This window comes from Nannobrachium achirus, assembly GCF_963921795.1.
Source record: "Nannobrachium achirus genome assembly, chromosome: 3".
Classification (NCBI taxonomy): domain Eukaryota; kingdom Metazoa; phylum Chordata; class Actinopteri; order Myctophiformes; family Myctophidae; genus Nannobrachium; species Nannobrachium achirus.
Window position 1 is genome coordinate 36,703,180 of NC_137812.1, and position 25,824 is coordinate 36,729,003.

At 39.6% G+C, this 25,824-nt stretch overlaps 1 protein-coding gene across 1 annotated transcript in view; it reads left to right on the forward strand.

Moving 5' to 3' along the window:
- Nucleotides 1-25,824, forward strand: part of LOC308282217 (neuronal acetylcholine receptor subunit alpha-7-like) — a gene marked incomplete at both ends in the record, with an annotated part of 132,710 nt that continues 106,886 nt past the window's right edge. Inside the window, one exon of the mRNA XM_080722562.1 lies at nt 1-61. Coding sequence (XP_080578688.1) covers nt 1-61 — 61 coding nt within the window. The remainder of the gene's footprint in view (nt 62-25,824) is intronic.

Here is a 25,824-nt window from a genome sequence, read left to right on the forward strand (position 1 = left end):
ATGGACTGCCTGTCGGCTGCTCTTGCCTTCTGGCAAGAAAGAGATGGCAGCCTCTTCAGTGGTATAATCCAGTACCATTGCTGGCTGTGTTTGAAAGCCAGTGTCTGACTTGCTACCGTATATCTCTAGGCCTCTTTCTCAAACGTTGGCCAGTATGCTGGATGGCAGTGATTTCCTCAATTGACATCTAGGCCTGTTACAATTATGACATATCTGAGAAAATCACAATATCGTTTCCATGTTGAAAAATGTTCATTCATGTTCCTTTTTTTCCCAAAACAGCCGAAGTAGCAGATCTACAAGCTCAAAACGTGTTGCATCACGATGAGCTTGTAGATCTGCTATTTCCAAAAAATATAAAGTATAAAATAATTACATTTGTAATTTTTATGTTATTTGTCATTATTCCCTGTGCATTTCTTTTGTTTACAAAGTCTAAAAGGCAAACAGAAATGTAATTTTTAACTCATTAATTGCAAGCATTTGTATTACAACATCATATATGTAAAATAAATGATTAGATAACATAACATAAACCAACATTATTTAGACACATAAATACCCAATGCAAATAAAAACAAAGTAACATAATTGTCTACAACAGCAGCACAGTATTGTATGGCAATATCTCAAAACATAAAAACCGTGCGTAAATCTGGAGATGGAGTACATTAAAAATGAATGACAAATCCTGTTCACTGATGTTGTACAATGTTGTGCAAGTCATCAGTCAACATGTGCTGTTTACTCAAATCTCAACATGGTTGCATGCTATAGGGTTCAATTTATAGACTTGTTTAAGTGCTGTGGATGTGTGTTGGAGTGGCTTAAAAGCCAGCATGGATGCTGGTGTTTCTGACAGCATGGTGTTGATGGTTCCCATCAACACTTTTAGTCCCTGGGAAATGCATTTGTAGGCTACAGCTGAAAGGTACGTTGTTCACAGCTAATTCTGTGTTCATTTTAACACAACATATTTTGAGCTTTAAACTCAGGAGTGCAGGTCAGTGGCTGTCTGTGTCAGTCATGGATTGTGCCCAGCAGGAAGGACGCTGTGGAAATACAAAAGGTTGTATGTAATATAGTAGAAACACTATGGGCAGAAGAGAGAGTGCTTTTGAAGATGCACTGTTTGATGGTCAATGATGACTCACGAGACAATTTTGTACCTAATTGGTGAAAGAAATAGATGCCCCTTCTGGCCAAGGTGTGTGAACCAGGGACTTTGGGATTTTAGTAGTAGCTAAAAGTGTTGGAATTGGCTCAAGGGAGGACCGACGGGTTGGCGGACCACGTCGTCACACTCATGTCATGACTCAGCCTTAACCATACTAGTTAGACACCTCAGGGTGACTTGCGACCTCAGGGTGACTTGCGACCTCAGGGTGACATGCGACCTGTCGAGGTCGCGCCAATTCTTGGCCATCTGGCCAACCGCAGCGTTCCTCTGACGATTCTAGTTGTTGTCATTCTGGGGGGAGTTTGTTCATGTTTTTGTGAGGGTATCAACCCTAGGACAGTGTTGGGAAAGTTCACTTTAAAAACGAACTAGTTAAAGTAAGTTCAGAACTTCTAAAAGGAACTAGTTCATTTCATAGTTCATAATTCTATATTTTGAACTAAAGTTCATGGTTCCCCAAAATGAACTAACTTGGTTCTTTTTCGTTCTTTTTTTAACCATATTTTTTGTATACAAAAACGAAAAAAAAAAAAAAAAAACGAAATATATATATATATATATATATCAGTGGCGATGCGTGCCCCAAGGGACCGGACCTTCGGGGACGCACCACCGCCCCCCCCCCCCCCCCCCCCCCCCCCGCGCGTGCACATGCGCGCAAATTGTATGCCTTTTTCATTCTTCTTTTTCTTTTACAAAACTGGTTAACAATGAACAGCAGACTGTGTACAAGGCAAGCACGCTGGGTAGGCTTAACCTACACACATACTCCAAACCAAGACTTCCAAACCAATGCCAATATAAGTAAGCAATTTACCCCGAGTGAGAGGACATTATGCTCTGATAATGTCCTGTGTTAGGGGGTGATCGGACGAGGCGAAGCCGAGTCCGATAACCCCCTAACACAGGACATTATCAGAGCATAATGTCCGACCCCGAGTGGTAAATAGCTTTTCTACCACTTTTTCCCATATACATGAAAGAAAACACATAGTTGTAACTTGCAAGGATCTTAAGTTACAATCATTATTGCCTATAAAACTTCCGCCATAACAACAAATAGTGCCACAAACAACATCTTCTACTCACCACCAGATGGCGCCAACTCCATGCTGAGACAGATGTCTAGCTTACGCGACCGAGTATTTCCCGGTGAATCTGTGCGCAAAGGTGGGGGCCGATGGGCAAGGAGGGTTGCGAGCTTATGAGAAACAACTAAAATAAGACCTTAAAACCTGGCGAAAACAGTTGCGTGCATTAGCGCAAATGGAAAACATTCAATTAACTTCTGAAAAGCCTACACGGCCTTTAAACAGCGTGCATACGGTGCATTAGATGAGGATAAATGAAATCATTAAATGGAAATCATTAAATTAACTTCTGAAAAGGCTTCTTCTAAGCCTACACTATATAGCCTACTAAAAACGAGTGAATCTTGCCACACGTGAATAATTGTGGTTCAGTGGTTGTAAACAATAACACAGACAATATAAAATCCTTAGTCTAGTTGTGGGAAGAAAAGGATATCATCATCATCATGGCCCCAAATAACTTTTAAATATCTTGCAATTGGAGACGAGTCTCTTACTAAATCGGCAAGAGTGCCTCTCATTTTCAATACATAAAGGCTAAGCTATAGAACCTCTCCATCATCAGCAATAGTCAGTGGTGGTGCGTGTCCCCCAGACCCCCACACTCCCAAGCCCCCACCTTTGCGCACAGATTCACCGGGAAATACTCGGTCGCCTAGCTTACAGCTAAGCTAACGTCAGTTAAAAGCACCGTTCCGGCCGTAAATAGAGGCTGTTCGCTTCCAGAAAGGCATAGGTTCAGAGAAAAGGGGCTTTAAAGTTGGCGGATTGCATTGGATCCAAATAAATCGGCGACGATAGTACGCACGTTAGTAAACAAAGGACCGCTGCGACCGTCATTTGTTGGTGGGGGGAAAGGTGTTCCGACCATAGGGTTCCGACTCCCTCCTGAAGTCCCCGGATGCGTTCATCGCGTATTGATCTCGGAAATGTGCCTCATTTGCATGTACATCCGGGCATTTCACACATTCCGGCTATTGTGGCCTCATTTACTACTGTTTTAAGCCAATCACAATCCAGTATTTGAACACGTGACTAGAAAAAGTGGTAGAAGGATTAAATAGATGTGCGCTGCTGACAGACAGAGCCACACAAGACACAACCAGCGCAACCAATTGAAACGTCCATTTAACATAGCGTGCTTTACAAAGCAAAACGCACTGTCCACCATCATGTAACAACACCAGCTATCAATGTAAAGAAAGACCACGTCAAGAAAGACCCACATTAAATAGACAAAAACAGGCCTAAGTGTATCAATCTGTCTTTCAATGTTATATGAGATACATAAAGTGGTTCCTGTGTAAATAAGCTGTAAGGTTTACTAGGATCTCCTTTTAGCTGACCAGTGATTTGTACTGTCATGAAACTGTACCTTTTCCAATTGCAAACTTCTAATACATTCTTCAATGATCAATCAATGGAAATTAAATGCACAGCGGCATATCCAGCAATATAAATTAATTCAGTTTCTCTCACCAATGAAGTTGTTCACTTGAAGAAAAGAAAAACATCCTCCTGTCCTTTTGGGTGAATTTCTCAAAGATGGGTTCATAAAGCTATCATTCCTTTTAAGTTCTGTCCATCTTTTCATAAAACAGTCTTCTTGAAAAAGGCAACGATAATAATAAATCCACAGCGTTCACTCCAGCTGCAGCCATGTCGCGTCTGTTTACTTTACAAGTTTCACGTGTAGTGCACTATGGTAGTGCATAGTGAGTGTGAAACATGCTTGTTGTTCCACTCCAAGTCCCGGAAAAGCTGTGTTGTGATTGGCCAGTAGTCACTTGACTCATTTTGATTGGTGGTTGAACGTGGGTGTTCCGTATACCCTTGACCAGAGCCCTCAAAATATGATTGGTTGATCAAACTGACAATCCACACCAAGGCTTGTATTATGGGGAACTGGCTCAGGGAATTCTGGAAGACCTGCGAGTGAGAGTAATCTGCGCAGAGACTCAGTAGAAAAAATCTCTCATTGGCTGTTATTTTCCCCAGCACACAAGCACTCCCTATGCACAGAACTTGGGGAAGAAACAACTACAACGAGTATAGCGAGCGAAACAGTGCAGTTTAACAGATTACCAACACAAATAATTGTAATTATTTTAATAAAAATAATAAAAAATAAAAATATATTTTTTATTTAAAAATAAAAATATTATTTTCTTTCTTCTGAGGATCCCTGGGTCTTCTCTGAATACCCTGAAGGTCCTGAAAATTCGCCACTGATATATATATAATATATATAGTTCTATATATATATAATATAAATGTTTAGACGTTGCTGCATGCTATTATTTGTCAAAAGTATTGACACAGCCCATATAGAACCACACACAGCAATAATTTCATCCAACTTAACATTGAGGTGCCCACAATATTTATGTGCCCACTGCCCAGTGCCCAGTCTTCCTGCACCCTTATTGTGAAGGGCTGAAGGCAGATGTTTCTAAACCTGGCGCACAGCATGTTTCCGCGTTGGTTAAAATAGCTGATCTACAAGCTCACGTTGTCTCGTGGATGCAACGCGTTGTGAGCTTGCAGATCAGCTATTTTCGCCGTGCAACACACATACGACAAAGTATAGTCAGGCTTGCGAGACGTAACGAGGAGGAGATTCACAGTGCAGCTGCAGAGTGCAGACAGCACCACATATCAACGTTCATGAGGAGCTGCGAGCAGTGCGTGCTATTGGAGCATGTGAATGAAAAGAGAGAGGAGAGGACAGACGACCGCGGAGGCGCGGACCGCCGCATGAACGGCTGTCGAACGCCAACGAACGTCGTTCACGGGCGTCAGAATGACCGCGTTCGACAATATCGTTCATCAAGCGAAAACAATTACGTTCAGTTCACGTTCGCCCAAAATATGAACGTGTTCATGAACGATTGTTCTTTGAACGCGTTCGGGTACAACACTGCCTAGGAGACACGGGGAGAACATGCAAACTCCACACAGAAAGGCCCTATTGCCAACCCCACCTAGGGTGTGAACGCGCTGATGACGCGAAGGGAGGAACACGCCGCCCATATATGTCCTTAATATTGATAACATAATATCCTTAATAATGTCCTTAATATTGACAATATAGGAATCTCCATATATGCTGCTGTTGGTTTGATGCCTGTGGATCTCCATATATGGGCAACATTCTCATTTTCGGCCTGGGATTTATGACATCAGAAATCTCCATGTTTGGGCATAAAAGGTTTTTTCTTTTTCTGGGAATGACCATATATGGACTTTTTATTTATTTTATCCTTTATTAATAATAATATGTATCCATATACATACAATATATGTTATGCCCATACATGGAGATGGGCATAAAAAAAGAAACGTACGTTAATTAGTAATGCCAACCAGGGCCTTGGTGAGTTAAGGCCTTGGTTTGATGCCTGTGGATCTCCATATATGGGCCATTTCTACCACTTTTTCTAGTCACATGTTCAAATACTGGATTCTGATTGGCTAAATTCCGGAGGTTATGGCAGAACAACCGCCGCAGTTGTGTGAGGACGAGATCAATGCGCCTCAGTGTACATCCGGGGACTTCAGGAGGTAGTCGGAACACCTTTCCCCCAACCAACATATGACGGTCGTAGCGGTCCTATGTTTACTAACGTGCGTACGACGTCGCCGATTTATTTGGATCCAATGCAATCCGCCAACTTTAAAGCCCCTTTTCTCTGAACCTATGCCTTTCTGGAAGCGAACAGCCTCTATTTACGGCCGGAACGGTCCTTCTAACTGACGTTAGCTTAGCTGTATGCTAGACATCTTTCTCTGCATGGAGTTGGCGTCATCTGGTGGTGAGTAGAAGATGTTGTTTGTGGAACTATTTGCTGTCGTCGCGGAAGTTTTATAGGCAATAATGATTGTAACTTAATATCCTTGCAAGTTACAACTATGTGTTTTCTTTCATGTATACGGAAAAAAGTGGTAGAAAAGCTATTTACCACTCGGGGTCGGACATTATGCTCTGATAATGTCCTGTGTGAGGGTGTTATCGGACTCGGCTTCGCCTCGTCCGATCACCCCCTCACACAGGACATTATCAGAGCATAATGTCCTCTCACTCGGGGTAAATTGCTTACATATGGTACCCTAACATTTTCATTTTCGACCTGGAATTTATGACATCAGAAATCTCCATGTATGGACATAAAAGGTTTTTTCTTTTTCTGGGAATGACCATATATGGACTTTTATACCCTGAGAAATCTCGTAGCTTGTCTGACTGTCAGTACAGGAAGTGATGTCACGTGACATACTTTTTATGCCCATATATTAGTCATTCTGTACCACATCACTGTGACTCACTGACATCACACTGACATCACTTCCTGTACAGGCAGACAGGCAGACAGACAGACAGACAGACAGACAGACAGTCAGACAGACAGACAGACAGACAGACAGACAGACAGACAGACAGACAGACAGACAGACAGACAAACAAGCTAAAAGGTTTTTAAGGGCATAATGCGACCTTCGGTCGCAATAAGGAGTTCCCAATGCAGCTACGCCTACATAATGGAGTGTGTTATCTAACTTCAATGTGTCGTCATGGCATCAGGCGCAAACAACTAAGTCAGCTATATACGGGCTCAAAAGGGGAATTCCCATACTGTATGTCATACTGATGACATCAGGGATCTCCATAATACTGTAATTATGGGTATAAAATGGACAAGGACTGACAGCTACAGAGATCTCCATATATGGGCATATTGGTCGGATTGGCGGTGCGACATAGGCGTGAGGGCCGAACCTCTTGTAATGATCCAGTGGAAAAGATTCTACGACCTACGGGTAAAGAGTTGTAGGCCAAAACGTAGTGTGGGCTTACATTTAATTCACAAATAAATTAATATCAATTAAACGATGAAACAAATCACTTAGGAAGTGCACTATTTCTGATGAAGCCGGTGTATTTGACCCGTCTGTACCACAACTGTGTGAGGAGTGCTCTGTAATAATAAAGGTGAGCAACAACTGCAGTACTACACTAATAACACAATGTCTAACAAAGAACACAGATGCCCTGAGGCATGCTGTGAAGTCACTCGATTCTCAGCCAAATCATGGAAAGCCTGGATGTTGATGTCCAGTAGTGATAGAGGGAGAGAGATGGAGGGTTTTTTGTTTATTTATTCATCCCCCCATTAGCTGCAGCTATGGTCAGCATACACGCGAGCACACACCCACACACACACACACACGCACACACACACACGCGCGCACGCACGCACGCACGCACGCACGCACGCACGCACGCACGCACGCACGCACGCACGCACACACACACACACACACACACACACACACACACACACATTGTGCTTGCAAACTCACTGCAAGGCAACAAGTGTGAAGAGGCATGAAAAGCAGGGAGGAGATGGTTGCGCCTTTAGGGCAACAAGCACATTATAAAACACTAACCCTCCAGTCTTCTTTAAACCCCCAGTGACTTCCTCTAAGACGACAAAAATACACATCTCACATCTCCATAACAATCTCTTTAGGTCATTTAACATTAGAGAAATAGAATGTCCTAATCCACATTCCACACAAATCTATACCTATACAAACGTGTCGCTTTCTAGACAGAATTTAAAGTAATTTTAAGAAATCTGACATAGGCTATGGTGTCAGAAATATACTGTACTTGCGCCCATAAAAATGTTTCCGTTACCCAAAATGGGTTTCAATCTATTTTTTTTTGGCTTGCTAAACACTTTTAAAAATGTGACATCTGTTCCAAGTTCATAATATCCACTATAAATGAAAATGTATAGTGAATTTAAAGCACGTTCCTCACATTTGATCACAAATCAGAATATGGCATTGGATTCCCCATAATAAAAACAATTTTTTTCCCCTTTTTTATATATTTCAGTTTGAGACATTAGCAGCCATTGTTGAGCTGGGAATACAGCAGATTAGGATTCAGCACCCCTTAATACCCCTAAAAAAACACTGTATGCCATAAATCAGTATTGTTTTCTTTTTTTTTTTCTTCATCTTTTTTGAGTGATTAGCCATAAATTAACACAATTTGCCTTCAGGGTTAAGATTTGGGGAAATCTGACCTAGACTAGTAGCTCCACAGAAGTAATCTCTCTGACCTGTTTGAGATCACAAGCTTAGCTTGAAGGGATATCTTTGCCATTGCATTCTGTGTGGCAACTGGATGTTTGCGTACAACTGTCTGCTTGAGTGTATGCCTGTTTGTGTTTATATAAATCTTCAAGCTCACTGGACGTTCCACAAAGAGTGAGAGTAAGGGAGATTACATAACACTTCTTTTAACTACTCGCATAAAGCACCACATAATGGGACATACATAAGACAGACAAATATGCACTATAGTCCTTCTCCTGCACTGATGTACTGTAAATCAAAGGCCATTGCACCAAACAAACACACACTGCCTCCAGGGCAGATGCTCTTGAATAAGTCTGGGAAGCTAACAATCGATGGGCAACGTACTGTAGCCCACATTGCTCTCCATGTTATTAGCTCAGTCTGTCAAAGAAGCTTAAGAAGTATATATGCCTCTCTACCATGTCAAGCACTGAGGCTGTGAAGTGTGGGACTAGTGAGTTATTTTGGCCTCAGCTTTAGGGAGAAAGTGTTTCTGTGCTGCAGTTGACTGCATTGTTTTGTGTAGTTTGCAGACAGTGCTGATTGTTTAAGGTGAAAGGTTTGGAAGGAACTTGTATAGGAATATCTATCCAGACAGACAGACGCACACACACAGACATAGATTTCCCTAATTTATCAATCTATAAATTAGGGAAAATCTACGTCTGTGTGTGTGCGTGTGTCTGCGTCATCCAATGGCAAAACCCTTGCGAAAAAACACAGTGATGTCATCAATCGGGTGATGACGTCATCACCACCATAAAAGCCAGAACAGGATTCTTGGTGACCAACCATCAATCACCAGTCACCATCAATAAGTGCGACCTGATATAAACGTAAAGATTGATAATATTGAGGGATGCAGTATATAATAAGGGCTATGCCCGTAGAAAACAGTATGCCAGATGGGCATAGATGGGCATGAATGGGCATTATGTCTGATAAGCTTGAGGATTGGTGGATTGATGAGCTTCACATGGCACTTTGACCAGACTATAATTGGCCAATTTCCATGATTGGTCAAAACGGGTGAAGCGGGCGCACACCTCTAGTACGGTAGATAGAAAAACTGTTGTGTGTGTGTGTGTGTGTGTGTGTGTGTGTGTGTGTGTGTGTGTGTGTGTGTGTGTGTGTGTGTGTGTGTGTGTGTGTGTGTGTCTGCGCTGATGATGGATGAATCGCAACTGTGTCTGTGTAAATCGGTATTGTTAAGAATGATGTCAACGGTTTGTGTTTTGTGACATCAGACCAGAGCTCTAGTCAGCCTGAATAAGATGTGACTTTTTTTAAACCTCACATTTAGTCTGAGTACAACCTAGAGAGGGTGCAAGAGTCAGTGAGCCAGGGATATATAGAGACTAGAGGGGGAGACAGAGATTGACAGAGAATATATCAAAACCAAATCATTCCAGCCAGCAATAGACAAAGAAACGCCTTCCAATTAACAGTCCAAGTACCGGCAACTGTGTCCATGAACTAATCTTGCAAGACGCAGGTCTCCCGTTCTGAGTTTCCATACGCCTTCACAATTCAGGTCCTCCTCCATGAAGACATGAAGAGGAGCCACACAAACCTCTACTGTCAAATGATGAGCAATGGACAGCTCGCCTCATCTTCCTTTGTAACCAGAAAAGGAGACACAGACCAACCAAGCTCATAGGAGGACTTCATCTCAGCCTGGAGAAGTAAAGAAACATCTGATGACTTAAACAGGAAGGAAAACCTCATATGTGATAAGAGGTTATATATAATATATATATATATATATATTATATATATATATATACTAGGTCCTTACCCGTCCTTCTTACCCGTTATCATTTTGAAATAGTTAATCTAAAAAAATAAAAAAAATAGATACGCTAAAATTTCATGCATTGTTTCACCAATCAAGAGTTCAATTAATGGTTAGGGTTAATCAATTATCTGCTCTTCCCCTTCTTCTCTTCAACCTTCTCAGTGTTCCCCTTCTTGGGAGGAGGAGATGCTCCTGAAGTTTAATGTTTTTCCATCACCGTAATAATCAAAATAATAAATAAAAATAATTAATAAAAACAATCATAGATTAAATCTGGTTAACAAAAAAACATATCTATTTGTGCTTAAAAAATGTATTAACAAAAATGTATTTAAAAAATATTGTTTTTATTTGTGCTGAAAAATATATATACAGTATTTTCCGGACTATAAGGCGCACCTGACTATAAGGCGCACTGTCAATGAATGGTCTATTTTCAAACTGTTTTCATATATAAGGCGCACCTGACTATAAGGCGCACATAATAGACGCTACCGCTGCGTTATGGATCCAACAGATGGAGCTGTGCTAAAGGGAATGTCAATGTCAATGAATGATCCATATATAAGGCGCACTGGACTATAAGGCGCACTGTAGTTTTTTGAGAAAATTAAAGGCTTTTAAGTGCGCCTTATAGTTCGGAAAATATGGTAAGTAAAACATAGTTGGATCAGTTTCTCTGTTTTCTATGTTAAAATTTCTTTATAAACAACATTAATCATTTCCTTGCGTTTAGTCTTGTCTACATCATTGAGCATCAGTATTCGTAATTGCTCAGGGTTACCAACTCTGCTAGCTGCAACGTAAAGTTGTCCATGTGAAAAGAAGTCTTTTACAGAGTACACACCTACACGTCTTAGTGTTTGACCTTGTGATTTATTTACAGTCATAGCAAAGCAAGGGCGTATAGGAAATTGCTTACGTGTGAGATTAAAAGGAAATATGTTTTCTGAAGGTGAAATTCGTATTCTGGGTATCAATAGTTCAGCTCCAGCATGAACTCCAGATACTAATTGTGCAAGAAGAACGTGAGGTTGGATTTTCTTTAGGATGTAACGTGAACCATTACAATGGCCACGTATTGTATCAAAGTTCCTTAGTAGCATTATAATCATTCCTATTTTCAGTGTTAGGGAATGTGGTGGCATGCCTGATGGACATAATGTATGGAGATATTCTACAGAGTATTTATGGCTGTCATGTATTTCAATGCTATCTACACTGTGAAGTTTGTGTTCAATACCGGGGAATCTGTGGGCAATATATTGATTGACTGTATCTACTTCTGTGTTTGTTGGACAAAGGATTGCTCTTTGAAAAAGCCACTGATGGTTGTCCATATTTTTTTCAAGATTTTCAAATACCCATTCAACCATGTCTTTTAAAGTTGTTCCTGGTAGTAGATAATCATCCTCAATTTTGATTGTAAATTCTTTCTTATCATTAATGGTTGGGATTTTCCCTTCTCCTAAATTAAGTAAAAATTTCTGAAATAAAATGTAGTCTTTGTTGTATTCAGTTGTTTGTGTTATTCTCATGTTAATTATCAGTTTCATGGTATTTACATGACTCCAAAGAAAGGAACTCTTTAGGCATCGTGAAATTATCTGAGGTCGTGTACCATGAGTAACAACTGGTAGAATCTGTCGCCAGTCTCCACTGAAGATTGTTGTAATACCACCAAAAGGAAGATTAGGCTTATTTCTGAGTTCTCTGAAAGTACGGTCTGCAGCTTCAACAGCACGTCGATCAATCATAGATACTTCATCAATGACGAATAGATCACATTCAATAATGAGTTTTGCTGTACTGGAGTTTTCGTTGATAGCACATGTTGATTCTTCTGTAAGTAAAATAGGACATTTGGTTCGACTATGAAAAGTGGTTCCTTTTGGAAGTAATGTTGCAGCAATTCCACATGAAGCGGTTGCAAGAGCGACTTTTCCAAGAGCACGCACAGAGTTCAAAATGTAAGTAAGTAAGAAGGTTTTTCCAGTACCACCACTTGCATCAAGGGCAATAATTTTACCTTGGTGAAGTTCAACACTTTCCATAACATTGTCAGCTATCATTCTCTGTTGTTCATTCAAAAGTGGTTCTGTTACTTTTATATATTGTTGTAATTCAATAATGTCGTCTGTTTCATATGTTATGTCGTCTAAATGACGATTGAGACTACTATCTGGTAGAGGAAGATTGAAATTTGATGCTAAGTCATATCCATTTCGTTTTACATGATCTTGAAGTTCTAATAGTACTTTATTGAATATTTCATCTGTAGGTTCTTTCAAATGTAACTGGTGTGTGAGATCTTCTGAAATAATAGTTTTATGTTTTTCCCAAAATGTAAAATGATCTTTTTGTAAAACAAACATAAGTATATTTGCAAAGATCTGACGTAGTTGAGGCCCAAAAGTAATAGATGCTGCTTCGTCCATGATTTTATTAACTTCATCGTCATCTTCACATATTCCTTGGGCAATACATGCAGCTACATAAGTGTCATATTGAATTCCATTGACAATACGAAGATCTTCGTAGCATGTTGGACCTTGAACATGATACAATAATAAACGCATAAAATACAATTCAGTGTTATGTGGAGTAAATGCGACTATAGGAATTCTACCAATGGTATCAGACAATCGTTGTTCCTTCTTGTGGCGAGTCCTTTTGTTAATTCTACGTTGGAACGTTTTGTTTTTGGAGTCAAATGTGAAATGCTTATAAACATCTGGGTAAATAATGTGTCTTTTATCACTGTTATTTTTCATTGCTGTAAAGAATGCTGTCAGCGTTGTATCTGGTGGGCCATTGGCAATGTGAGTGTAGGCTTCTCCTTGATCATTGAAGGTGATAATTTGCTCATCTTTCAAATGAATTGCTAATAGTTCAACAGGTGGATATTTCCTTTGAATAGGAAAGTCATATATTCTCCAAAATGCTTCTGAAGCAGTGATGTAACGTCCTAGTTCATATTTTTCTATTTCGTCATGTTCTATGTTTTTCTTGGGGGTTCCAACATGTACCATGCATCTATCAGGCCCTTTCTCAATGTACTTATAAAGATATTTCACTGAAGATACAGAACACACTATTTCAACATTTATATGGGCATCATATTTGAGACAAAGATATGGATTATATGGTGTTACCCACTGATTTGTAACCTTATATGTTTTACCAGCATGGTTACATTTTATAAAAGAACCTCCTGGTGCTCCATCTGTTTCCTGACGTCGTCTATATAAAGGATAAGAGTTTTCTGAAATGGTTGTTTCGGATCTGTACTCTTTTGGGAAGTTTCTTTTGCATTTGCCATTCTCTATACATCGAGCTTTCTCATTATCGGTGTCACAGGGTTCATGTATCATGAAATTTGTTACAATATCATATAGTCTTGGGTTAGTAATAACATTAGGGATTTCTGCTGAAACTATACAATCAATATCAGTAGGCGTACGAGGTTTGTCAGCGGCCACCATGGTGAACAGTCCATGTGCATGTGGGAGAGTGCGTTTCTGTGTTTCCTTTACCGTTACATATCCATCTACACGACCATATATGTCATTTTCAAGTATGTCGTAGAGTATTGCTTCCCATTTCAAATTAAACACTCGTGCTATAATATCAGGACGATCTTCAGGCAATTGGTTTGGCAATAATGATTGTTGAATTTCTTGCCATTTTGGATTACAGGTAAAAGTAATAAATAGATCAGGTTTACCTTTTTCACGAACAATAGCCATTGCGTCTTGAAATTGTCTAGCATACCAACGTGGTGATCCGTATAAAGTTGAAGGTAGTATAGTCACGTTACCTGGAAGTATATCTTCATTTGATTCAATAGCATCTTGTACACATTTGTATTTGGCTGCTTTCAATTTTTTTTGGTTGAATCTTAGAAATTGTAGCCTCTGACCTTCAATCTTTGCTTGCTGGTCACATACAAATTGCATGGTGAGTTTTCCTCCACGAAGTAATAAATTAAAATGGGTTTTTGGGTCACGGATTTGAAGATGGTAACGATAGAAGTCTGAAGCAGTGATTCCTTGTTGACCATTAGGTTGTTTTTCATTTAAACTGAGGTGATATCCATAATGGCCTTCAGGATATAATAATACATAAGCAAGTGGGTCATAGAGTGGGTGAAAAGAATCTATTGACGTTAGTGTATCATTACGGAGATATAGTCTTACATGGAGACGCCCAAATTGGTCTTTTTCAGATGATCCTGGGGCAATCACAGCAATATCTGAATGAGTTGGCATATTCATGGTACCTCGATGAATATTTCGCGGAGCTCTGTCACTGAGATAGATTTCCATGTCTGAAGTAGGTTTCTCTTTAAATATCTCTACTGCTGTCTTGAATTGCTTTATTAAATGGTTACAGTCATGTAAGGCTTTTTGTGCCTTTTCCAATAGACGTTTGTCAAGGTCCTTATTTGAAGGGTGTGCTGTTCGGTTTTGTAACTCATTGTCTGGATCATAAACATATAATTGAGCAAATGAAGGGGTTATCAAATCTGAATTAGGTAGTATACTACCAATGTAATGATACATTTTTCCTTGGATTCGGAATCCTGGTTTGAAACCTCCTGGATTGATCTCTTTCATTCCTATCGATGCCATAGCAAGAGCGTTATTGTACCTCCTGGCATTTTGTACAAATACTCGGGTTTCAAATAATTCTCTGATGATATGAGGAGGTTGAGACGGAATAGAACCTGGTTTGGGATTTCTGGCATCATAGCTAAGGTCAACACGGCCATTTGAACAGCAGAATCCTTTTCTTTCTTCTTTCCAGCACAGGGCACCACATGAACAGCACTTTGGGCAGTTGAAAATACTTACCTCACTAAGTGTATGTGTCTTATCATATAGAGTCTCATTAAAGTATTGCATATCTTCAGGACATGCTATCATGCTTCTTCGTTGTATAGCTTGAGATAATTTGTCTGCAAAAATGTTTTCTCGTGCAGTAGCTTTTGCTTTAGTTCAATATATTTTCTATTTATATGTTGATCAAGTGATTCTTTTTTCCTTCTAGCAATTCTGTTAATAGACTGTTCATGTCGGCGTTGTTTAGATGATTCAATCTTTCTTTTAGCAGTTCGATTAATAGACTGTTCATGTCGTCTTTTCTTGCTTCGATTTGGTGACTCAAACTTCCTTTTGACAGCTCTGTTAATAGACTGTTCATGTCGTCTTTTCTTGCTTCGATTTGGTGACTCAAACTTCCTTTTGACAGTTCTGTAAATAGACTGTACATGTCGTCTTTTCTTGCGTTGGTTAGATGACTCAATCTTTCTTTTAGCAGTTCTTTTAATAGATTGTACATGTCGTCTTTTCTTGCGTTGGTTAGGTGATTCAATATTCCTTGTAGTACTTCTTTTAATAGATTGTAGATGCCGTCTTTTTTGACGTTCATCACTTGTCTCATTCTTCCTCTTTAAAGTTCTTGCCATGGATTCTGTATGTTGTCTTTGTTCATTTGGCTTATTCTTCCTTGCAATAGCACGTGCAGTAGATTCTTTACATTTTCGTAATCTATGTTGTTCTGGTGTTTCAGATTTGCGAGATTCAGTGCGTTTCTTATTCCTATTATTTATCATAATCAAATTTGTCATATTATCAAATGATTATATAATATCTTTGTCTGCCTTGCTGAAGATGGTTGTACTTGTTCTTAGGTTGGCTGTGATGGGTTAATGTAGTATTTTGTTTGCCTGTTTTGTGGATGGTGGTGATTGAGTCTGGTGGTGATTGAGTCTAAGTAGGCCTAATGGTTGGTGTTGTTTACTTTCCCTGTGGTGTCTGCCTTTGTGACTTGTCTTAATTTCCAAATTTGATGTCTGAATTGGCGACGCCTCCTCTTGTCTTTTGAGAAAACCTGTGGTGTCTTCGGAGAAAGCCTTTGCCTTTGCCTGACTTGGTGGCACTGCTTCCTGTCTTGAGAAAACTTGTCTGACTTGTAGATTTCTCTATCTTCTGGTGTTTGCTTTGCCTGTGGTGTCTGCCTTTTGAGGTTGCCTGTTGTTTAGCTGTTGTTTCATTCACTGATGCCTCTTGAGGTTAGCTTTGCCTGTGGTGTCTTCGCAAAGGCAAAAGTCTTTGCCTTTGCCTGACTTGGTGGCACTGCTTCCTGTCTTGAGAAAACTTGTCTGACTTGTAGATTTCTCTATCTTCTGGTGTTTGCTTTGCCTGTGGTGTCTGCCTTTTGAGGTTGCCTGTTGTTTAGCTGTTGTTTCATTCACTGATGCCTCTTGAGGTTAGCTTTGCCTGTGGTGTCTTCGGAGAAAGCCTTTGCCTTTGTCTGACTTGGTGGCACTGCTTCCTGTTTTGAGAAAACTTGTCTGTTTTGAGAAAACTTGTCTGATTTGTAGATTTCTCTATCTTCTGGTGTTTGCTTTGCCTGTGGTGTCTGCCTTTTGAGGTTGCCTGTTGTTTAGCTGTTGTTTCAAACCTGTGGTGTCTTCGGACTTGGTGGCACTGCTTCCTGTCTTGAGAAAACTTGTCTGACTTGTAGATTTCTCTATCTTCTGTTGTTTGCTTTGCCTGTGGTGTCTGCCTTTTGAGGTTGCCTGTTGTTTAGCTCTGTAAACGATGCTAGTTTGATAGGATCTTGGTGTTTGGTTTGTTGATTCCTTTGTCTTCTGTCTTTTGAGAAAACCTGTGGTGTCTTCCGAGAAAGCCTTTGCCTTTGCCTGAGTTGGTCGCAATGCGAGGTTGCCTGTTGTTTAGCTCTGTACACGATGGTAGTGTGATAGGATCTTGGTGTTTGGTTTGGTCCTTACCCGATTTGTTGATTCCTTTGTCTTCTGTCTGAGAAGACCTGTCTTATCTTCGGAGAAAGCCTTGCCTTTGTCTTTGCTGACTTGTGACTTGCTAGGTGGTGACTTGTGTGACTTGGTGATGTCTACTCTTGTCTTTTGAGAAAACCTTAATATAATAACCAATAATATACAAACAATAGTATAATAACCAATTAATTAATAATGATAGTGTTTCTAAGAAATGAAATCATTTATAGTTCTTTATGATGTCATAATGATGTTATATCCAATTATACAGATTAGGGTTTGGGTTAGAGTTTGGTGGTTGATCCAAAGGCTGTTTGACCTAATGACATGTTAATCTCAACAACCGTTGCCCCGATCCATTCCAAAATTTTCACACAAACTCCTTGCCTGCCAAACTACAACCTCCAAGGACCCCCGGAGTTCCAGGGACCCCCAGGTCCCTGGGGGACCCCCAGGTGTAAAAAAAATACCTGCTCACAGGGAATTCCCAGGGATCACTCACTCCTGGTACTCCAGAACGGATGCAAAAGTGGTGGCGCCCCTAGTGGAGGACCCCCTCCACTGCAGCTCACATAAAATGCCCTAACTCGGCCTAGGAGCGGGGCCGGTACCTATCCGTCCGCCAAGGCAACGTGGAGACCCCACCCCTCATTTCTCATATGGCCCTCTTCTAGCGAGACCTACGGTCGCTTCTCTCCTATGTTCGTTTCAGTCATCCTTATCCTTCCCATCTCCATTCCTCTTCTCTCCTCTCATCTCTTTTTATCTCGTATTTGTTTGTTTGGTTGATGTTTTGGCTTGTTCCTAATTGGCTACTTGGTGTTTCCTATTTTTAATTGGTCAATTTGGCTAGCTTGGTTTATGATGTATCTGTGTGTGTGTGTGTGTGTCTGTCTGTCTGTCTGTCTGTCTGTCTGTCTGTCTGTCTGTCTGTCTGTCTGTCTGTCTGTCTGTCTGTCTGTCTGTCTGTCTGTCTGTCTGTCTGTCTGTCTGTCTGTCTGTCTGTCTGTGTGTGTGTGTGTGTGTGTGTGTGTGTGTGTGTGAGATATATAAGATATATTATTATATTTTATTAAACAGCATTTCAATTAACAAAATATATTAATTTAAATAAGAATAATACAAAAGGTAATGCAATAGGTTAGTTAGTTAGTTATTTAGTTATTCATAGCCAATGTTTGATGGTACAAATTGTAAATATATTGTAAATAAAGAAATAGTTATTTTTAACTTAAAACCAAAAGATAACAAAATATTATTATTCTAATTTAAGTAGTGTTATATAATTTTCAATAGTTAATTCAGAAATATTTAAAACCAATACTTGTAACTTATTTTTGTTTATGAATACTTTATTTTGGAATAGATATGTTTTATTAATTAATCTGTGAAATACTTCGTTGAATTTGTTTTCATTATTATGTTGTAATATTTCTAAGTCTTGTGCAGATATCTGTAAAAATGATTGTGCTATGTCATTATTTAACCATATCCATTGTTCAAAATATTTATCTTGTATTTTAACATGTAGTAATAAGCATGATTCAATTTCTAATATGTTTTTTCCACATTGTATACAATAATATGAATTATCATTCATTATGATAATTTCTGATTTGCAATTGGATCATCCTCTAAAAATACAATTGTTTGTAATTATTTCTACGACTTTAGCAAAACATGAGTAAGATAACGTAATTGGTTCTACATTTGTATTATTATTTGTATGGTCATTAATAATTAGGTCTTTAGTTAAAGAAAAACTATTTTCTATTGTATTAGCATTTTCATACCATTGTCTTAATTCATTCACCTCTTGTATATTGTGATTAATCAATATTTGAGAATTTGATATTGTGTTTATTATTTTTCCTCTGTAGTTAGTCAAACATATTCCTTTTAAAATAATAATAGAATGAAGGTCAATTTTTGTTGTGGCCAACTCTCTCCATAATGTAACTGTAATACGCACATTACTTGAGTCAAAAATCTCAATATCTCGTTTTAAAACAGTCTCTTTATCGTAGGTTCGTTTGAAGGGACCAATATTTGAAAGCTTAATACAAACTGCGAGAACATCAATTATGGAGTCATTCTTTAAGGTCTTCAGGTCTGCAATTTAAAAAAAATTAAACGTCTCTTCTGGTAATTGGAGATCATCTTTACAACGTCTAATGGAAGTATTTCTATTCAATAGAATTTCATATTTTTGTCCTATTCTTGTATATCGGGTTTTTGACTCTTGAATTATACCATTTGAAATAAAATATGTTTTCCCTTTCTCAATTATATCAAAATATCTATTGACTTCGTCAGTAAATGCCATTACTGAAATATCTGCTGTATTATCACGTATAATAAATGTAAATAGTTTTCCTGTCCCATTTTTATATGGTCGAATTTCACTTTTTGAACTAATAAATGCTTTGATTGTCCATTCTGTTCCTGACTCTAGTGATAATTGTTCAATATATGTAGTTGGTCTTTCTATAGAACTCTGAACTTCAATATGTGGTATTTTTGTTTTTTCAATATCATCTTTGTCACCCTTTCTTTTATTAGACATTGCTTAGAAGCCTGTTGTTTCAATCGCTGATGCCTTGCCCTTACCTGATTTGTTGATTCCTTTGTCTTCTGAGAAAAGCTGTTGTTTCATTCACTGATGTCTCTTGAGGTTAGCTTTGCCTGTGGTGTCTGCCTTTGTGACTTGTGTTAATTTCCAAATTTGATGTCTGAATTGGTGACGCCTCCTCTTGTCTTTTGAGAAAACCTGTCTGAGTTGTAGATTTCTCTCTATCTTCTGGTGTTTGCTTTGCCTGTGGTGTCTGCCTTTTGAGGTTGCCTGTTGTTTAGCTCTGTACACGATGGTAGTGTGATAGGATCTTGGTGTTTGGTTTGGTCCTTATCTGATTTGTTGATTCCTTTGTCTTCTGTCTTCCTGTGGTGTCTTCGGAGCAGTGGTGGCACTGCTTCCTGTCTTGAGAAAACTTGCCTGACTTGTAGATTTCTCTATCTTCTGGTGTTTGCTTTGCCTGTGGTATCTGCCTTTTGAGGTTGCCTGTTGTTTAGCTGTTGTTTCAAACCTGTGGTGTCTTCGGAGAAAGCCTTTGCCTTTGTCTGACTTGGTGGCACAGCTTCCTGTCTTGAGAAAACTTGTCTGACTTGTAGATTTCTCTATCTTCTGGTGTTTGCTTTGCCTGTGGTGTCTGCCTTTTGAGGTTGCCTGTTGTTTAGCTGTTGTTTCATTCACTGATGCCTCTTGAGGTTAGCTTTGCTTGTGGTGTCTTATGAGAAAGCCTTTCCCTTTGCCTGACTTGGTGCACTGGCACTGCTTCCTGTCTTGAGAAAACTTGTCTGACTTGTAGATTTCTCTATCTTCTGGTGTTTGCTTTGCCTGTGGTGTCTGCCTTTTGAGGTTGCCTGTTGTTTAGCTGTTGTTTCATTCACTGATGCCTCTTGAGGTTAGCTTTGTTTGTGGTGTCTTATGAGAAAGCCTTTTCCTTTGCCTGACTTGGTGCACTGGAACTGCTTCCTGTCTTGAGAAAACTTGTCTGACTTGTAGATTTCTCTATTTTCTGGTGTTTGCTTTGCCTGTGGTGTCTGCCTTTTGAGGTTGCCTGTTGTTTAGCTGTTGTTTCATTCACTGATGCCTCTTGAGATTAGATTTGCCTGTGGTGTCTTCGGAGAAAGCTTTTGCCTTTGCCTGACTTGGTGGCACTGCTTCCTGTCTTGAGAAAACTTGTCTGACTTGTAGATTTATCTATTTTCTGGTGTTTGCTTTGCCTGTGGTGTCTGCCTTTTGAGGTTGCCTGTTGTTTAGCTGTTGTTTCATTCACTGATGTCTCTTGAGGTTAGCTTTGCCTGTGGTGTTTTCGGAGAAAGCCTTTGCCTTTGTCTGACTTGACTTTGTCTGACTTGACTTTGTCTGACTTGGTGGCACTGCTTCCTGTCTTGAGAAAACTTGTCTGACTTGTAGATTTCTCTATCTTCTGGTGTTTGCTTTGCCTGTGGTGTCTGCCTTTTGAGGTTGCCTGTTGTTTAGCTGTTGTTTCATTCACTGATGTCTCTTGAGGTTAGCTTTGCCTGTGGTGTCTTCGGAGAAAGCCTTTGCCTTTGTCTGAGTTGGTCACACTGCGAGGTTGCCTGGGAGGCGAGGTGGTGACTTGTGTGACTTGGTGATGTCTAATCTTGTCTTTTGAGAAAACCTTAATATAATAACCAATAATATACAAACAATAGTATAATAACCAATTAATTAATAATGATAGTGTTTCTAAGAAATGAAATCATTTATAGTTCTTTATGATGGCATAATGATGTTATATCCAATTATACAGATTAGGGTTTGGGTTAGAGTTTGGTGGTTGATCCAAAGGCTGTTTGACCTAATGACATGTTAACTTCTTCGTTTATAGTATATCAGTAATGACATCACTGGGTTTTTAACTATTATATGACATCATTGATGACGTCATTATTGATTGATGACTGATGACGTCATCACTGATGTCTGCCTGATGACGTCATCAGTGATGACGTCATCACTGATGACATCACTGATGACATCACTGGATGGGACGGACGGACGGACGGACGGACGGACGGACGGACGGACGGACGGACGGACGGACATTTGCTCGTTTATAGTATGATATTATATATATATATATATTCATATAATATATATTGAGGTATCTACTCTGAAGAAACACCAGCATGTCCACACCAAAGCAAAACCTTTCCCCTGTAAACAATGTGGCGAGGGTTTCAGTCAGCTAGGCAACCTGAACGCACAGCGTACTCACACTGGAGAAAAAACATTTGTGTGCAAACAGTGTGACAAGAGTTTCAGTGTAACCCATTTAGAACGGGTAGGCTACACTGTATTGTGTATCATTATTTTATGCTGTAACTATCAAAAAACAGCAGATATACAAGCTCGAAAAATCGTGAAAATCTGAATTTTGACCCGAAGTGTCTTTTGAATCCTTCTAAGAATTTTTGAAAAACCTATGTTTCTATGTCAGCAATCTGGCCAGCCATCGTCAAAGAAAAGGTCCTTTTCACTTAACTGGAGCTCAGTTAGTCTGTTCTTGAGAGACTACTATATCAGTGGTTCTCAAACCTTTTCATGTGAAGGACCCCCAACATGATATTTATTTGGCCATGGACCCCCATCTCAAAATATTTAGTTCCAGGGACCCCCCAGAAGCAAAGTTTTTGTTACAAACATATATTCAAAGATTTGCACACATTTTCACGACTTTTTCAAAAATAGCAGATATACAAGCTCGCTTTTCACTGGTTAAAGCATTCAATAATTCTAGGCCTAAATTTAAGTAACCTGAGGACACACCAGCGTACCCACACTGGAGAAAAACCCTTTGTGTGTAAACAATGTGACAAGAGTTTCAGTCTGTTAAGTAGCCTTAAGAAACACCAGAGTGTCCATACTGGTTTGGGCCTTGAGGACTAGCCTTGTTGAGGTGGTGACGTCACAGAGAACGCTGAGGAGAAAGTAACGCGAAATCTAATAATATATACATTCACACTTGGATTATTTACCGAATATGGTAAAGATTTTGGCGTGCAGTCGCGGCTAGGTGCCTGATGAGCTGCATACCAGCTTTGCAAGCTGGTAAAAACACCAGGGGCTGGACTTGAGGTTGACCCAAATGGATAGTCGCGCATGGACCAGGATTATTTTCAGATTCTAGCACACCCGTGGGTGTCTTTGGAATGCTCCGGTGGGCGGATCGGAGCGACGCAGACTGTTCATTGATTTTTCAAAAGTTGGTGATAAGACTAAGAGACAAATGTACCCTTACAGTTCTGTATCTCCAAGGGTGTATAAATGGAACCCAATGGACCATTTGGTTTTATTTGTGCACTCTCAGAGTTATGGGGGCCTGTGGGCCAAAACTGGGGGTCCTTGGAAACGTTTGAGAACCACTACATTAAAACACTTTGAGTGCCTAAAACCTCTCCAGGCATCTTAACTTTTACCCCCTGTGGAGTGCCAGAGCCGCTCAGAGCCCGCCCGTAGCTGCCGCTGATTCGTCCGGCCCGGGACTTTACGAGTGTTATCAACTCTCCCCGAGAGATCTCAGATGGTAAAGGCAGAGCGTTATGCAGGCATACGCACTGCTGCCACCATCTGGCGCAGTCAGGTTAATTGTTCTTGCATTGATTAAAAAAAAGAAAATCTGAAATGACCAAACATGCTTACCGATGATGCCACTGGTAGTTAGTGGTATAGGGTACTCACACAGAGTGAGTAGACGGAAATTGTGTCATATAATGAGCTTTAGTGAGGACCAATATTATAGGTAGGGTGATTTAATTTAATTCAAATAATAACAAAATGGGTCTATGTTCTCTTGTTCTGATAGTTGTGACCGTACAGTAGGTCGCAGTTTAGTATGTGAACGGTCACAGCTTGTCCTTATCTCTGTCTATAACGCCTGACACTGTGGTTCCCCTGACACATCACTGTGACATCACATGTGACATCAGGACTTCATATGGGAATGCCCATATATGGAGGAAGACAGCCCATATGTGTGTGGCTGGTTCAGACAGGGATCTCCATGTATGGGCATAAAAGGGATTGTATGTATGATGTCAGATATGATAGACGTCATAGGATTTTCACATAACGAATAACTGAGTATGCATGTTTGGTCTCACAGCATATCTCCATATACAGTACATGGATCTCCATATATGGGTACCAGTACATCACTGGCCAAGACATGGCGCGACCTCGCCCTTTAGGGCTTGCATAATTGCATAATGTTTTCCGTGGTCTGAGAACATTACATTGAAGCAAACATGTGACATTGTGAATACATAATTAGATTAATTAGATTAATTACATTACAAAACAATACCGGAGGCTGAGAACAGTACATTGAAGCAAACAGGTGATATGGGGAATACATAATTCATTTTCCTACATTACTAGAGCACTACACTAACACCACAGAGGTCTTCTCTGACATGCTTTTCTAGGGGTTTCACCTCCCAGAGTTTCGTTCTATTATCCATCTGTCTATCGATCTACAGTATCCATCCTTAAGTTGGATCATCTGTGTGTAAATCAGACCTGTGCTGTTTTAGGCAATACTTTTCTCAGTTTGTTTTGGCTCAGCTTGGTTGAGTCTTGAACTCATCACATTATGTAGATTTATGGTCACACGATTGACGGGATTGACAGGATTGACAGGCTCTGCATCCATACAGACACTGCCAGTCACCTCCTTGTTTATTCTTGGCTCATTAGACTATAGCAGTCAGCCATCCAGTCTTTATTGTTTTTAGGCTGTCACTCTGTAATTGCCGAGTTCAGACATGGTTCAGTTTGGACAAGAGTCACTTGGAAGATAAGGTTTTAGAGGAGGTAACTTTCAGGTGAGAGAAACGAATTATGATGTTACAGTATATACATCCAAAACCGTTCATTTTCTATTCATAAAAAGTAGTTTATTACTATGCATAAAGTAGTGAAAATAGCCGATCTACAAGAACAAAATACCTCGCACCGCTTTTACCCTACGAAAAAAAATACAAATTTGAAACTTGGAGATATGAGGTTTCTGCCCGACAGTGACGATATATTCATACATATATTTGAAGGATGTATTTGAGTTTAATATCTTCTGATTCTCAATGCACACGTGAAAATAGAAGCTCAAGCTCATTTCTGTAATTGTATTCTGTGTTTGTAGGAGAAAAGAAAGCTATCATCTTAGTGATGTTTGTCTCATCATCTTCAGATCGCTGACAGTGTGGCTCATTAGTCAGCACTGATGCTTCACAGCTCACAGCTTCCCGTGTGGAGGTTGCATCAACTCATTGTTACTTAAATGACTTCTGTTTGTTTGTGTTTTGTTTTCCTTTTTGTGCCATGCACCCAGCATGGCACAAAAAGAATGTCTTCTCCAACTGGGGTCAAAGACAGGGGACCCCCAGTGGTCCTTGAGAGGGTTCCAGGGCCCACCCCTGCAGCAAAATGAGAAACAGTTTAAACAATTTAACGCTATTTCATGCTTCGGCTATTTGAAAATAGCCAAGAAATTTGAAAAAATGTTGAAAAAGAGAGACATTTTGAATGATTTTGAAACTGTGAGTCTTCTAATAAAGAATTTATCACATCTACTTTTACCCCATCTCATTCAGGTGGATCTAGCTTTTTTCAAATGTATTTTATTTAAATTCTTGAAATTCAATGAGCATATCTCTTCTAAACTAAATACTCTAACCCGTTCGTTCTTCAGCAATGTGTTTGTAAAAGTTTTTGAGAGAAAAAAAGAAATTCAACTCCCCTAGTAGCCGGGGAGCCACAGGCCCAAAAGCTCAAAGAATAGGGTTTTACCTGTGACGTCATGACATACTTTTTATTTTTGTTTTTTCTATTCATTTGGTCATTAAGGTACACAGAATGAGAGGCCTGCTCTGCCGGAAACTCTGCGAAAAAAGTTATGGCCATTTGTATATTCACTCCATCGACTTCAATATACAGGAAAGAAACACACCAAAAAAAATATGCTTTAAGTAGCATGTGAGGGGTCAAACTAGGGGTTTTTGATGATTCTGAATCCATTGCAAGCATTTGTTTTGCATGAAAAACATTCCTTTGGCTAGAAAACTGACCAAAATAACGGTGAAAAGTGATGACTCATCACTTTTCACAGGTTTGAGAGGCTGAAATCTAGCCCAAGGAATGTTTTTCATGCAAAACAAATGCTTGCAATGGATTCAGAATCATGAAGAACCCTTAGTTTGACCCCTCACA